The sequence below is a fragment of the Mercenaria mercenaria genome, chromosome 14 (genome assembly GCF_021730395.1).
Source record: "Mercenaria mercenaria strain notata chromosome 14, MADL_Memer_1, whole genome shotgun sequence".
Classification (NCBI taxonomy): Eukaryota; Metazoa; Mollusca; class Bivalvia; order Venerida; family Veneridae; genus Mercenaria; species Mercenaria mercenaria.
In genome coordinates this window covers 48,451,382-48,468,383 of record NC_069374.1, presented here as the reverse complement: position 1 = coordinate 48,468,383, position 17,002 = coordinate 48,451,382, and the positions used below count along the sequence as shown (strand labels likewise).

At 34.7% G+C, this 17,002-nt stretch overlaps 1 protein-coding gene across 1 annotated transcript; it reads right to left on the bottom strand.

Moving 5' to 3' along the window:
• Positions 1–289: 289 nt before the first annotated feature.
• LOC123528232 (uncharacterized) lies at positions 290–4,990 on the bottom strand. The gene has a single exon (XM_045307960.2). It carries the CDS (start codon positions 4,980–4,982, stop codon positions 3,573–3,575), a length of 1,410 nt encoding a protein of 469 aa, XP_045163895.2. The 5' UTR covers positions 4,983–4,990; the 3' UTR covers positions 290–3,572.
• Between the last annotated feature and the right edge of the window lie 12,012 nt (positions 4,991–17,002).

Genomic DNA, 17,002 nt, shown 5'->3' with positions numbered 1-17,002 from the left:
TGAAAACAACAACAACAAAAAAACAGAAACAGCAAGATAATAACTTTGTACATATGCATTTGAGCTGCACAGTGAAAAAAACCAACATAGTGGCTTTGCGATCAGCATGGATCCAGACCAGCCTGCGCATCCTCGCAGTCTGGTCAGGATCCATGCTGTTCGCTTTCAAAGCCTATTGCAATTAGAGAAACTGTCAGTGAACAGCATGGATCCTGATCAGACTGCGCGGATGCATAGGCTGGTCCGGATCCATGCTAGTCGCAAAGCACTATGTTTGTTTTCTCAGGGCATGGCTTATTTATTGCAGAAGTCTTTGCCATTCATCATAATAAGTGTAACCTAATTTCGGACCAACATAAACCTAATTTAAGACCAACAGCAAGCAAAAACTAGACCATCATTAACATAATTTTACAGACAATACGTTAAAATTGACAAATAAGAGAACGCAGTGTATTAAGTTACGAAGAGCACAAAGTTTAAGTGACCAGGACTGACACATGTGAATCTAATTTATGATTTATCTGGCGGATTGAATAAAAAAGTCTTCATTGAAATGCAATGGTAAATATCTTATGTCATCAAATAACAGGGATATCAGTCAAAACATACTGTTTTTGAAGAAAGACTCAATTTTCCGTGATAATATTTATTTAAATTGTATATAGCTATGGCAATTTAACGGAAACCTTCCAAACATTCTAATAAGTGTATCATCATTTCTTGAAGTTGTTTTCTTAACTAACAACCTTTTTATATGTTTTAAAATTATTTCCAACAAAAACACATATTCATTATACAGTATTAACATATGTCATGGATAGTCGTCCTTAAACATCTAATTCTGGTCTATTTTACTGATTACATAACGATACAACAGTAACGGAAACAACAACAACTAAATGTTTAAGTTGTAGACGTTACAGAACTTATTTCACAAGAGATTCAAGTAAACAGACATTGGTGCATGTTGTCTGCTGTAAAATCAGTAGCAGCTCAGATTTGTCAATGTCAGTGAAATACAAAGAAAAAATATTGGTGTGACAAAAGATATTCTGGGGAATATCAACATTTCTACACTTTAAGTAATTATGAAACTGACGGAAATAACGTGAAGTATAACTGTCCCCAATGTCATGTAAGATACATTTGTTTGTTTTTGCTTTTGGGTTTAATGCCGTTTTTTAACGCTGTTCTAGTTAGAGCGGGCAGTTAACCTACCCAGTGCTACTGAATTGAATTTTGTACCAGTATATACCTTTCCTCTGTAAGTATCTACCTACTTGTCAACATGTTGGAGGATGAATGATTTCCGACACAATATCATGCAAGATACAATAACTCAGTCTTAAATAGTTTATGCATCTTTAGACCCAAATGCATCTTTAGACCCAAATGCATCGCTACACCGGACCACATATATATGTACACTTACGCCCAAATGCCCCACTTATGCACACTTTGACAATTGTCTTATATTTGGAAGTAAACATAAGATAGACATCGCATTTAAAAACTTCAGATAGGCGGCAAAGAATTTTGCAATAACTGCATATGTACTGTACACCATCACTAACACAATTTTGGTAAACAAAAACGTCACTTCCTACAAAACGGATGGCTATAATAATAATTCAATACGTATGCTAGAGTAGGAACCTGTTTACATAAATATTTTTACGTTCTAAGTCCAAAAACATTATGATATAATCACCGTCCAAATATTTAGCGTAAGGAGGGTGAACGCCGTATGAACGTCGTTTAGAAACGAAAAAAAAAAGATGAATATAAACGATTAATTTACCTTAACTTTGTTCATGTTGTATATATACTTACTTGAAATTTTGCGGAACTTTCTGTAGTTGTAGGGATGTGGAGTGTTAGGAGTAATATGCAAAGTAAAAATTGCTATATGTGCCAGTAATGACGGAGCAAAACGAATACGAAAACACACTTACAGTATATGGGGATGTAACTGTGTATACTTATTTAAAATGTTGCGGAACTTTCCGTAGTTGTAGGGATATGGTGTGTGTTTTGAGTAATATGCAAAGTAAACAATGCTATTTGTGCCCGTAATGACAGAGCAAATGAATATTATTATTAGTTTTTTACACTGTTTTGTACAATACGGAGATATATTTGGACGAGAACCAAGCTGAGAAAACCATATGGTTTTCCCAGCTGGCTGCACGTCCAAATATATCTTGCATTGTAGAGTTCAATGTTAAATAACCTTTTTATTCTATATCTATTTTATTTTAGTTTTCATTAAAAATGATTCACTGAATATTGTATTTATGTCTTTCTCGTTTCAAGACGCATAATCTAGCGTCCACTTTACCCGATTCACGTTCGGAACATTTTCACGCGTTTCGCGCTTTATCGTATGTTTAACATGAGACTTTATGAACCGTCCGAATAAGGGAAAAATACAGTCTATTTTTGTACGCACGTGCGTCTAATAAGGAAATATATTGTACGGTCACGTGTTGCAATTGAACGTTCACGATTGGATAGATAAAATAGATACAGAATAACATAACACATTTTAAGTATATAGGGCTCATTTAAGTATTCAAGATAAGTTCATTGTGACCTGCATACATTTGGGTTTAAACTGATTATATACTTAAACCGTTAAACCATGCTGCAATACATGTACGTGATAGTTAAGACTCTGACTGAAATAACTGGATTTCTTAAAAACATTACCTTGTTTAACATATAAGTTTGATACGATATTCTCGACACCCATTGCTGATAAAAAGCTAGCATTACAAACGTTTTGCATTATTTTGAAATTTTCTAACTTCTTAAAAACATCTACAGTTATCACATTGCAAAAAGTTAAACTACAGTCAAATACAAACCGCCGCTTAAACATCGATGACTCGAGAAACCGGACTTAGTCATTTCATTAACAGTTTCCTATTGTTAAATCGCGCAAAACTGTTGATAACTCGAAAATGTTTTTTTTTTCTTCATTCCTATAAGATCTCTTGCAATTTGTGTTTAACAGTTGTTTTATTGTTTCAGTTTATATGTTTATGTGCACACTTAGGTTAATCACTGATTTTGGTGTAGACGAAACTACGCTGTCTTTTTATTGTAAACTCTATATTTGGGTCAATGCACCGATGTTTCAGATCCATCATCTAGACCCTGTTCGGTTTAATATCACTTGGTTGTAATATTCTATTTACCTTCGAATATGTCACAATTTTATTTTTCTCCGCTCGAAACCGTTGTCACTAATCAAATAAATTGTGACACACTTTTTTGCTTGTATTGCCGTCATCCTTGACTAAGAGGTTGTAATTCAAACATAATTTAATTATCTTTGTACTAGCTATGAAATAAGAAATGTTTTCAACACAGTTTTGAAACATTTTGTCTGTTCACTAAAATGTTTGAACTCATTTTTCAAATGATTCGAAAAGTCTTTTCATTTCTTACAATGACTAAAATCATACAGTCGCTCCTGATAATCTTCCAATGCGCGAATGTAATTCAGTTACTTTCCTCTATCTAACAGTTGATTTATTGAAGCCACAATGTACCTTTTGCAACTATCGCCTGTTTACAAGGATCCGACAGCTATTAAATATTCTACACATATTTTCGCGAAACATTTGATTCATGAAGGCGTAGATCACTGGATTGGCTACATTGTATACAAAGTACATGTAGAACACGACAGTATTGAAACCTATCCATCGATGGGCCATGAGCCATGCTGGCAAAAAAGCGACGATAAACACTGCTGTCACTATAAAAAGCATGACGGCTGTCTTGATATTTGCCAGCCTGTCATGATCCCTTCTATCCTTATTTGGATCCGGTACCGGAACTTTTCGTAAGGATGTTTTCTTCATTGGTCGAGTTTCAACTTCTTTTATTCCGTTGGCTTGATCTTCTGGCATAAGCCTTGTAGTAGCTGTTTCACCATCCATCTCTACCTTAAGAGATATATTATTGTGGTTCGAATTGACTTTGCTTTTCGCATTTATATTTGTCAAAGGAATCGTAGATTCATCCGTCTGACAATGAGTATTCACCTGTTTCACTCTTCCACCCATTTTCTGCGCCCGTCGTTTTGCTCTTTGTTTCGTAACGGAGCTATAAATAAGGCCATATAATATCAGAACAATCAGCAGAGAGCATAAATAAAATGCTGAGTAAATCTTCTGATAAACTTTGATAAAATCAGCGGACCACAAAACAGTCGACTCGTCGCATAAAACTTTGTATACTTTGTGTTCTTCTGTATGTTCTTCCTGTTCTCGTATGTGATACGTTTCTGCCGTAAAATCTGTACGAAAGGTGTTTGTCCCAATTGATGTAATGTTAGAAGAGTTGTTCGTTCTTGCAAATTGAACCTCGGGACTATTTTCTGTAGCGTTGGTTTTTTTCTCCATTTGATAAACGCTATATCCGAGGGCAGTAATGAGCCCTAAAATTGTCGCAAATATCGCCAAAATACCCACTATGATTTTTGCTCTTTTCACAGTCATGATATGTGCAAAAGGGTGACAAATACAGATGTACCTGTCCACTGCTATTGCAACCATGATAAATGCTGAGAGTGGTACGGTACATGTTATCAAAAATTGGTATGTCTTACATAAGACGTCATACGTTAAGTAGTATTCTAGCTGAATAGCTGTTACAGTATATGGTATGATCACAAGGCATGTGACAAAATCTGTTCCTGCCAGTGCAAGAATGAATATAGTCGAAGCCATTTTCACTGTAGTACGTGTAAACACATAAAGAACCAACCCATTCCCTACAGTGCCAACTACGCTGAATATACAGAGGATCACTATCACTACTAGCGTCTGCGTCTCGTATGCCCCGGGTTGTTCTTGTTCCTTGGGAGGAACGGTATCTTTTTGTGCGATGGGCGAATCAGTCTCAGTTACTTCGAGTATCCTCCTAAATACCGTGTTCCAGTGCTCTGTAATATATTCCGCCATTGTTAGGAGTTAATCTGAAATAAAAATAAAAGTGCAAAACGTTATTGCAATAATGAGCGTGTGCTTCCCGGCTGAAAAAGAGCTAAAAAAGAGCTTGAAAAGCCATTAAACCGCTCTCATTTCAAAACACCCTTCCAAAATCACATTTTACAAATGAAAGTGACTGACATATCTTATCCCTGCACTACGCATTTATCAGGCCGTTATCTGCTTAGAGTGTGTATATGAGGCATACACAGTCAATAGCAGTTTATACGGTCAATACCACTGACGGACTATTTTTTTCAAGGATGTACAAATAGGCAGTGTAACGTGGGCCAAGACTTCGAAGCTCAAGCATTTTTCATGGTGTTATGAAAACAGCCACGGTGGAAAGAAAGAAAAGATATTTTACCCAATCCTATTATATCCCGACAGGAATGGTACGGTGACGATTTTTAACATCTGAGAGAATCGATCTTGACTTTGTGTATTGTGGCCTTTTAACATTAATTTGGTAGTTAGGACCGAGGCCTTTTACTTGCTTCAAGCAATCGTTAATTGTTATTGTAAGATCTAAACCATTCGTGGAATGAATATCATTGAACACACATGAGCCTCGCCATGAGAAAATGAGTAATGAGTAATAGTGGCTTTGCGACCAGCATAGATCCAGACAAGCCTGTGCGTCCGCGCAGTCTGGTCATGATCAATGCTGTTCGCTTTCATAGCCTACTGCGATTAGAGAAACCGTTAGCGAACAGCATGGTTCCTGACCAGACTGCGCGGATGCGCAAGCTGGTCTGGATACATGCTGGTCGCAAAGCCACTATGTTGATTTTCTCATGGCGCGGCTCATATTGTTTTGCAAGGAAATAAAATATAATTCAGGTAGAGATGGCGGTCATTTGAATTTATCCTATCTGTTATTTCTTGAATGAGTGTTTATTGGTTATAACATGAATATTATATCTATATACATATTGTACAGCATCTGAAGTTTCCCATTACAACGTTGAATGTTGCCTTCAAACCGAAACAAAATAAACTTCTTAATATACATTAATCTTAGTTCCTTGAATGATAATATCTTAGAATGCATTTGGCCAGAAATAAAACGTAATAAATTATCTTATACATTTATGTTGTATAACTACTTCGTAATAAATTTAAAAGATATACAGAATATTAAACCTGTAATTTACGTACAGTATTCATGCCAAAGCAATCAAGTCTGCAATTAAAGTATTGTATCTATGGAGAACAAATCAACCTGCAATAACTGTGGTAGTGTATCTATGCAGAACAATACATTCTGCAATTAAGGAATCGTATCCATAAAGAAGAATTAATACTGCACTTAAGATTAATACTGCACTTAAGATATATGAATGCGACAGAGTACTACGCCAGCTCACACTTTTATTACTATGATTTAAACCGATCCTGGTGCCACCGAGTGCTATGAAAAAAGCATGTCGCAAAAATAATTCAACGGGAAGCAGAAACTGTAGATGATGAAAGAGCATTGGGAATAATCGAAGCGTTGAACAAGATAATATTCCCCTTTAGAATATCCTGATTGTCAATTAAAGCAATCAAATACGGGCAACTGGAGGAACATCGCCTTTTAATTCGTCTCGTGATCTCATACTTTCCTCGTGAATCAGAAATTATTTGTATTTTGATAGACTCCGCTAGATTTTAGCTACATTTAATACAGTCAGCACAGTTGATATTTTAAGCACGTAGTTAAGTACTTTAACTGACGTATATGATGACATATCACATAATAGGGTCATTATAACCGTATTTCGCTCTGAGATGCTGTATTCGGCTCGTGTGGATTTTTGCAAGATCTGATCTCACGAGGCGCGCAAGCGCCGTGTGTGATCCGGCCGCCTTGCAAAATCCACGAAAGCCGAATACAAAAACCCAGATCTAGCTACTGTTATAATGACCCTTTTATTATATACCTCTACCTTTTTGTTTGTTGTTTGGTTTTTGAACAAAATCTTCAATGTTTACCAATACCAAAAATGGAACTGAAGTTTTATGTGCGCTATTTATACAACTATGTCAGATCATGCATATTGATGAAAATAGTCAAGCAGCATACAATAGGGACGGTACAATACGGAATTTAAAAGGAACAATACGGACTATTTTTCTGCCTGATCATATTTAATTGTGAAATGCAAGCTGATTTTATTATAGAATTTATGTAGGTATATGATAAAGATCAATACTGTTTTTCATGTCATTGTTGTATATCTTAATATCAGTACCAAACATTTTCTACATGGACAGACATTTGAAATTATGACCACCCCTACCACATTAGTCCTCATACATATGAGTAATGCAAAAGACGACCAAAATCTAGAGTCTGAATGGTTAAATGATACATTATTAGTCATATTTTGATTATTTAATATTTACTTTTGGCAAATGGTTTGTTTATAAACGCTCGTACATCTTTACAAACTGAAATTCTTGCTACTAACCAAATCGAAGCCACTTAAAAGCGTGGAAAAGGAAGTAGTTTATAACAAAATTTACAATAACATGACTGGAGTTCCGATGCGAAAGAATAATACCCTGAGGCGCAGCTTACGTGATATGACGATACGCATTTTAACGACAAAAAGTGATTTCCTTAAGTTCAAATCTCGATATATTTCAACTCTCACACGTTATAAATAAATACTTATTTATGTCTTTGAAGACATCCATCAGTCAGTTTGCTATTTTGTGTGGGCATTTTTACAAGCGCGGTGCTGTGACGCTTGATACAATGACGTCATAATTGAGACATACGTGCAGTGGATGTGTTGCATATCAACACACAATGTCAGTCTTTAAAGTTTAATGGAGAAACAAACTGGGTTGTGTTAGAATGTTATTAATATGATAGGTCCGCTTCATACGAAGCTTCGGAGATGAGACGTGTTTAGATTTTCATTATCTCCAACAAATCATGTTTTTTATTATCAGACTTATGTGCATTCTATATTTCCGACAGATCATTTAATACTTATGACTGTTAACAAAAAGTTATATTCATATGCGAAAAGTAATTACTAATTATAAAATTCGAATATAACGTCATTTTACTAACGACTTCATGTCCAATTAGTCATGGTGCCATTAATTAAATAAATATTGGGTGGTAAGGGAGTAGGTAGACTTAATAGTGCTACCGTGAATATCGTGCATATCATATGAAAAGTAGAAATAATTATATCAAACATTCCATTCTGAAATAGAATAAAACTTAAACCATTCTTACTATTATGCCGACATAATGGAGACACACGTTTTACGAGCTTGAATTTGTTTTAATTAAACTATGCATGCTTGGCTCAGATATTAGTTTTTACAAATATTTTAAGAATAGCATGTAAAGGATATATGTTTTACATATTTCGTCAAGTGTGCACCACACGCATTTTTTTTCACTTACGGCAGAGCCATGAGAGAAAATGCAAATTCTGCATTTTTTAAAAAAAAATGAAATGTAATTCGCACTCTGCAATTACCAGGTATAATTATAATTCCTATATCATTCTTATTTTTCAGTATTTCACTAAAACACCAGCATGGAAAAAGCTTGATGGTTTTATGTCAATTACTAATGATTGATATACTAATAACGTAGCCGGTATACAGAAATGCATAGTCGAATCATTTAAGACAGCATTATCACATCAACGTTTGTAAAAAAACACACTAGTTGTTTCTCTTGTACTAAATAAAAACCTGAATTTAACATTTTAAAGTTAGCTGACACAATCCCTATGGAAGTTTTTTTTTTCAGAATTACATTTAATGGCACCATTATTTCTACTATCACGTACTGATTTTCCTTTGAAAATATAAAAACCGATGGTAATAACGAAAGACATTTTACCTCAGTTCCGCAATAATAACATCTTATGGATAAAATGATGAGAGATTTTCGCTAAAGAACCAGTCGGAAATTGCAGGCTAGCTTGGTTCTATTTCCGGAACTTTAATGTAACGTTTAAGAATTTCGAAGAAATTACGCCTCGCTAGTTCCGATGATTGCTGAAGTAATTTATAGCATTATCATGCTCTTAGAAAATGGGGTTATGTATTTATCTGTAAATGAATGGAAATTCTGAAATCCTGATGGCTGATACCTTGCTCACGTTTTCGTAAGAGAGTCTTTGCTTGCATCGGTAAGTATTTTTTATATTGACCGTGCCTTGAGGATTGCGCTTAAGGATGCTGTGTTAATTGACCTATATTCAATAATTATTTCCTTTAAGAAAACAATCAGTACTACTTTTTATCTATTTGTTTGACTCAACTACATGAGTAACATAAGGTAGAGTTTTTGCTGACACTAATTACAACAATTACAATGAAATGTCATTTACTTTTTCTCAAAACGTTGTTAACACTTTACGTCATCTTCTGAATTACTTTAGTGTCAGTTTGTACAGTAAAAATATATGTAGAACTATTTATTACAGGTTTATTCACAATAAGAGTAATTACCGTGAATCATGTTTAAACCATACATTGATATAGTTTAGAAGTTACATTATCTGTATCAATTTCTCTATAATTTTGTCAACCTTTCAGTTGTATACGCAAAATATGAATGGCTGCAGCACAATTACAAAGGGTATGTATAACGAAAAAATAAGAATCTCGAAGCTTCAGTTTTTTTCCACAAATTATTTCTGGCAATATAATGACTACATCATTGTTCCAGACTATGAACCGTATGAATTACTCAATTAGACGTAGTTATATAAAACTGAAGCTAATGAATTGTGATAGGAGATAAAAAGCGTTCTAGAAAGTATCTTTGATTGTTCAAAATATTACCGTCGTATGAAGATAATTGTTTTGTCGAAGTAACACGCAGCAATTGTTCCACATATGACAGTCGTATGCAAACAATTGTTTAAGTCGAAGACACGCACAACTATTGTTCCACATATTAAATACGTATACAAATAATTGCTTTAGCTTAAGTAATGAGCAGCCATTGTTTCTACATATTACAGTCGTATACAAATAATTTTAAAAGTCGAAGTAACGAGCAATAATTATTCCACACATTAAAGTCATATACATATAATTGTTAATCTCAAAGTAACGAGCAACAATTATTCCACATATTATGTTTGTATACCAACAATTGTTAAAGTCGAAGTAACGAGCAGCGCATATTCCACAGTCGTACACACATAAGTTTAAAGCCAAAGTAACGAACAACAATTATTCCGATTATAACAGTTGTGTACAAAAAATGGTTAAAGTCAAAGTCACGAGCAGCAATTTTTCAACATAATATTAAAATTGTATACATAATAAATAATTATTAAAGTCAATGTAAGCACAGGATACGCACTGAACAAATGTAAGGTCACAAACAAAACTACGAATTTCAAAATTTTCATAAAAATCACTAAATCGTCAGAAACAAATCTATTATTATAGCGTAAAGATTTGTGACAGTGCTTTAGCCTTTTTTTATAGCAGCATATCTTTATATCATGCCTACAGCATGTATGGACAGAATATTTAATTGTTTTAGAGAGTTTTCCTTCCAAAGTACTTGGCTGCGTAAATATCGATATGCATTGGTTATAAATATGCATTTGTATATAAGCAGAACTTTTTATCCTACTGATTGTGTTAGATTTCATCAGTAGGAATATAGTCGTTAGGACCAAACTGTGCTGTAAAATATAATAATTGATGTATCGAAACTTTCTCTGCCGATGCAAAGCTCAGTCAGTGTCTATCACAATTATCGCAACTTGACGATATTTTTGTTAAGAATAAGATTTAACAATGTTTCTAGAGTTTAACCCATTCAGGCTATAACTGTATGTAATATTCTAGAATTCTAGTATGCCACAAAGTTATGACAAGGCTTTCTTTCAGAACGGTATCATATTCTTAACAAGAGACATGAAATAGAGTAACTAGATAACATATCATATTATGAAAACCTCTTAATCTTTGAGCCTGTTGGTGACAAGTGATTCTGCCTTTGTGACCTATATGATCATGGTCTGCACTGTTTGCTGTTCAGTCGCCAGAAAAGTTTCAGTGAACACCCCCTTTGATCGATAAGTGGTACTGCCTAAATTGAATGATGGACCAGTCCATTTTAGAAATCTAGCAGGGTAAAAGTTAATGTATACAATAACAGACATCATGTAGATAAGTGATGGTGTGACATTCCTTGTAACATGCAGACAGCTTTAGCCTTGCTGGTAAAAAGTGTCAGAGTGATTTGAGGAAGTATAAACTTAATAAAAGTTGTCAAAAAATTTCATACTTGAGAATTAATTTCGTCAGAAAAGACCGATTGGTCCGTAATATATTATTTACACGCAATTTAAGCATTTCATTTACATATAGATAAATGTCATTTAACTGTCTTTTATGTGCACTTGCTTTCAAGATATGATCTAAAAGACTACTGTAAAACGGCAGAACATTTATTCATCAATTTGACAAATATTTTCTCAATGTAAAATATGAATTTGATTGCTTATGTGTTGTATTTGTCTGAAAAATCGATATATTGTCCGAAAAGGATACATACATTGAACATTTTAAGTAACTTATCCATACCTGTCATTGGCATATATATTGTTCAGGTATTACTGTTTTACAGATCCGTACTTCAAAGTGCCCCATAGCGATTTAATCATTTGGGATTGTGAACAAAATCAATAGAATGCTAGGACAACGTGCAATTTGTTTACTAATGGTTTTCTCTTCTTTTGAAGTGGCTACGTCAAACTGTGAGCATGTAGGGTTATTACAAATTCACACACCATCAATCAGAACTACACGGCTTTAATAAATGCTGCGCAAAACTAATTCGACTTAACTAATAATCATCGAAATAGTTACACTCTAACTGCTTAAGCAAGCATGAATATTTTATTAATCTAAATCATGAAAATACCATGCGGAGGTAGAGCACATTACCGAGAATACTAATAGCAGACACTGACTGTTAGTGAAAGGTTATTAAATATAAAAGTTCACGTATAAATGTACCGTCTAAAATATAACTATTTTACAAATACCATTGGATATTTCCTGAAAGGACCATTTCAAAAGCATAACAACACTGAGTCAAAGTGTTAAAAAAAAAGAAACTCATATGCGCAGTTTATCAAAGATATGTGCAAGGGGCGACTCCTCCGACGAATAATGTATATCAATGATTATGTATAAACTTATCAATACAAAAAGCTGCCGTCATGCCGCTGGATGTTCAGAGATCATAAATATAGAAGACATAAATATCAATTAACAATTTACTTTGACTGGATCTATAAAATAATAAGCAAAGGGAATAACCAATGCGAAAAATGTCGTTACCTGATAAGATATTCTCGTTGAAATTTAATGCGAATCAAATTCAAGCAGCAAGAGATACATACATTTTACAACGCATTTTGTTAACTCAGTATATACTCGTTATTCAGATATTGTCAGTTATTTATAAATTAGAAGTGTTTGTTTCTTTGTTTTGGGACTAATACAATTTTTCTACTATTTCAGTACGGCGGGCAGTTAACCTAACCAGTGTTCCTGGATTCTGTACCAGTACAAACCTGTTCTCCGCAAGTAACTGCCAACTTCCCCACATGAATTATCAGAGGTGGAGGACGAATGATGTCAGACACAATGTCTTTTATCAAATAGTCACGGAGAACACGCCCCGCCCGAGGATCGAACTCGCGACCCCGCGATCCGTAGACCAACGCTCTCCCTACTGAGCTAAGTGGACGGGTTGAAATAGAAAGTGTAGCCTATATACGAAATAAACATCAATATTCCATATTGCAAAATGGTACAAATTAATTAGCTAATATCTTTTAGACAAAAGAGATTAAAATGCAATGTTTTTCACAGTTGATATTCTTGCATAATACTGATGTTCTTTTCACTTTTTGGGGGTGTTTAAACTGGACAAAAACGTGTGTTAACAGAGAGGTTCTAGCGCTCGCGTCTGCCAAAACAGTCCGAAAACGGTGATTCAGCCAACGTGAAAAAACAACAACAACAACAAAAGCAACAGAAGTTTCATGGAAATTTAATGACGTTGAGGGATAATTTATTCAATTTTTAGCTTTTTTTACATGTTTTATGCAAGAAACGCGTTAACGCATATTATTTTGTGTTGTAACATCTTCAGAATCCCTCCTTGGGAAACGTTTCACCCTGGGACACCAATCAATCTTTCGGGATTCTGCAGATGTTATGATACGATAATACAGGCGTATCCTTGCATAAAAATAACTGCAATTACGAGTATCGCCATCAGAATCGCCCTGTCTAAAGATCAGTCAAACAAAGGACTTCGGACACTATTATATGCTTCTAGCCTACATTTTAAATGCAAATTTCTCATTAAGTATTTGAACAATACCCAAATCGTTTCGAGTCAATGATAAACCAACGTATTAGTTAATTTATTACAGCAGAAACTGATTTGTATCTGTTCCTATCAAGATGTTTTTCTTATTTTATGTGGGCCAGGGTATATTTTCTTGAAAAAATAAAATGTTTAATTTCCGTAAAAATATAATGTCATCACTTTACGGAAGTTTTAAATATATGAATTCCAGTCGAAAAAAGTGATAAAATCTGTTTATTTAAGGAAAAAATAACATTTTAAGATTAAAATCCTATAAATAAATAAAAAAGAGAACGATATTTTTGCAAATAACCTGTACTTGATTTATCTATACACTGTTCGTAATGTAAAGTTATTGATGCATTATCTAGGTATACATGTATAAGTGACCGGTCAGTTTTATTACAGTGGTTCAGGTAGTTATTTAAGTACATGTACATGTCTGTATAGCTCTGTTATAAGTGATGGCAGATATTTGTGTGCTGTATAACATTACCGGTAATACTAATAAAAGGCAGTAATCTTATCAAGGCCGTAGGGTGGGCTCTTGCTTGGGATAAGTACCAGTGGCACAGATAATATTTGAGCCGCGCCATGAGAAAACCAACATAGTGCAATTGCGACCAGCATGGATCCAGATCAGCCTGCGCATCTTCGCAGTCTAGTCAGGATCCATGCTGTTCATTAACGGTTTGCCTAATTCCAATAGGCTTTGAAAGCGAACAGCATGGATCCTCACCAGACTGCGCAGATGCTCAGGCTGGTCTGGATCCATGCTGCTCGCAAGCCACTATGTTGTTTTTCTCATGGCATGGCTCATTTCGCTTAAACATGTAATAAAAATGTATCCGAAATGACAGTTCTTTCTGAGGCTTGCCTAAGGAAGCTGGATCGGAAAAAGTTAAATCGGGATAAGTCTGACAACAACCCATCTATAGATAATGTTGTCTATTCAGGGCTGAAATTGTGTGCAGACATATTCGAAATGTGTCATCTGTAGGGCTAAAGTAAAAGCAGGTCTCTGCATAAAAATTTCACCTGAAACTCGGCTGGACCGTTTAGTCCGTTTTTTGCGTCTAGCCGTATTTGTATATTCCATCTGCATGGAAAGTGACTTGACACATCACTTTCGTGGCATCACACTGTGTGTGAAACCGTCACCGATATGACCTGCCAAGAAGCTAATGTTCTTGACCTATGCATGACAGGCATATCAATGCCAAGCGTTATTTCTGTTGGATAGACTATAGTCAGGATCAGATTAACTGCTGTGCACATATTGCCTCTTTTTTGTTGTGTTTAGGCCTAGTCCGCCGCAAAGAACAATCTTCAATTCAGTTTTCACAGTAGGAATAACATGAAGTAATGAATGCCTGTGACATTTAGTATGTGTCTAAAAGAAATAAATATAAATGCACAGAAGAAGATGAAGAAATAAAAGAATGAAAAATACATAAAAAATACAAAAAATAATAAAAACAAAATGGAAAACAAGTTACATCTTCATCGCTAGTGGCGTGCGTGTTGCGAGGAGGGCATGCAGAAGATTACCTGGTGTGTTGCTAGTATTTTACAGCACACATTTGCCAATCTACTGCAACAAACAACCAGGATAAGCCAATGAAAATTTAACCCAATGAATAATAACGAATTCACAGTATTTGCCTCTCTCACTAATATACATGTATAACATGCCTATAAAAAAGGTAAAGGTAAAGGTCTTGTTTATTATAGTGTCACCCCTATTGAAAGGGCTAGCCAATTTGGCTTATGAGACACCTTTATTGTGCGTACCAATTACCTCCCAACTCCTACCACTATGCCAGGCGCCAGGCGGATAGAAGTCGGTAACCATTCATTTAACTAGCTCGCGGCTCACGAACTGGCCTTTTCGGAACGAGTCCCATGACAAACATCCCCCGTACGAACGCTCCTAATGGGGCTCGAACCTTCGACCTCCCGATCCCGAGGCGGACGCCTTAACCACTGGGCCACGGTAACCTATATGTGCCCTTTCAAACATTTGTATAGTATTTGAGTTACAAACAGATGTAAAAATATGTGTTGATAAACGGCATTGTGTCTGAAATCATTAGTCCTCCACCTGTGATTCATGTGGGGAAGTTGGCAGTTACTTGCGGAGATCAGGTTTGTACTGGTACAGAATCCAGGAACACTGGTTAGGTTAACTGCCCGCCGTTACATGACTGAAATACTGTTGAAAAACGGCGTTAAACCCAAAACAAACAAACAAACAAAAATTATGTGACTATCAAATTATTAAAAATGAATATAAAAAATATTGGTTACTTTACATTTGGGAACACCCTGTAGTTATATTTTTTGTTTAGAAGTACTGCTCCACCTCTTGCATCAACACAATAGTCACAGATAATGTGTATAATTAATATCTACATATGCTGGCCAAATATGGTTTTGATGCACGGGGGGAACAATGTTGTTTAAAGCAAAATAGCTTTTATATGTATATAACAGGGTACGTAATTCTATTTAGAGCAAAAATTACCATTTTATGAAACAAATATTGAAAAATTTGACTTTAAGAAATAATCTCAAATATGTATTTTGATGGTATATGTAATTAAATACTTATTTCTCAGTGGTTTATTTTTCACTCTTGGAGTAGGCAAATTCATATAGGAAGTGTCCGAAGTCCTTGTCTATGACATATATATTATGCGAAAATCGTGCTTTCGTCTAGCAAATAAATCATTCAAAATGAAACCAGAAATACAAACCGATGGACTGCTTTTAATTAACAGTCTTATAGTTTCTAGTTGTAATATGTACTTTAGTATTTTCTAGGTATTTTGTTATATTCAAGCTTTGCCTACATGGTAATCCTTGAACCGTGCGCGCATGAGATAATGTTTGACAGGCAAACTGGTCAGTATAACAACTGCACACTAATCATCTTGGTATGGAATATAAAAATTTGGAAACGAATTTGTAGTTTTTATATAAGATATTTTGCTAACATATATTTTATTATTCAATACTTTCCTGTCCGTGAATTGACCATTCAAAATACAAAACGAAAGTTAATGCAACCTCTGCTTTTTTAAAAGTCTCCTGGGATGTTTTTCGAGGTGGTTACAGTGAATAGACATCAGCGTCATTACTGTAATAGACTGCATTAATCGTCACACTAGTCAATTGAACTCAAAAATATTTATATTATAACTTTTCCCATTTTATCTGGTTTCAACTCTTCTTAACCATTTTCAACAGATTTAACACTAATGTGTCAGCTGTCCCACAGGGAGCAATACTAATGGATGTTTTATTGCAACTATCACAAACATAATCTGATAATGCTCATAAAAACTCTTAAAGTATGAATGCCAATTGATCTTAGTGAAAAGCCTTTCCAATTGCATTTTATGATAGCGGTATCTTTGCATTCTGATTTTACTTTGAAATAGAAAAAGCCAATTGTAAAAAAAGAGATTCGTTTAAACTCAGATGAAAGGTAATGTAGATAATAATATGAAACGAGGAGGACGTATCTCTAGAGAGTCAGTAGAAAATTGCTGACTAGCTTGATTTATTTTCTTGTAGTTTTATATAAGGTTCAATAGCTTGA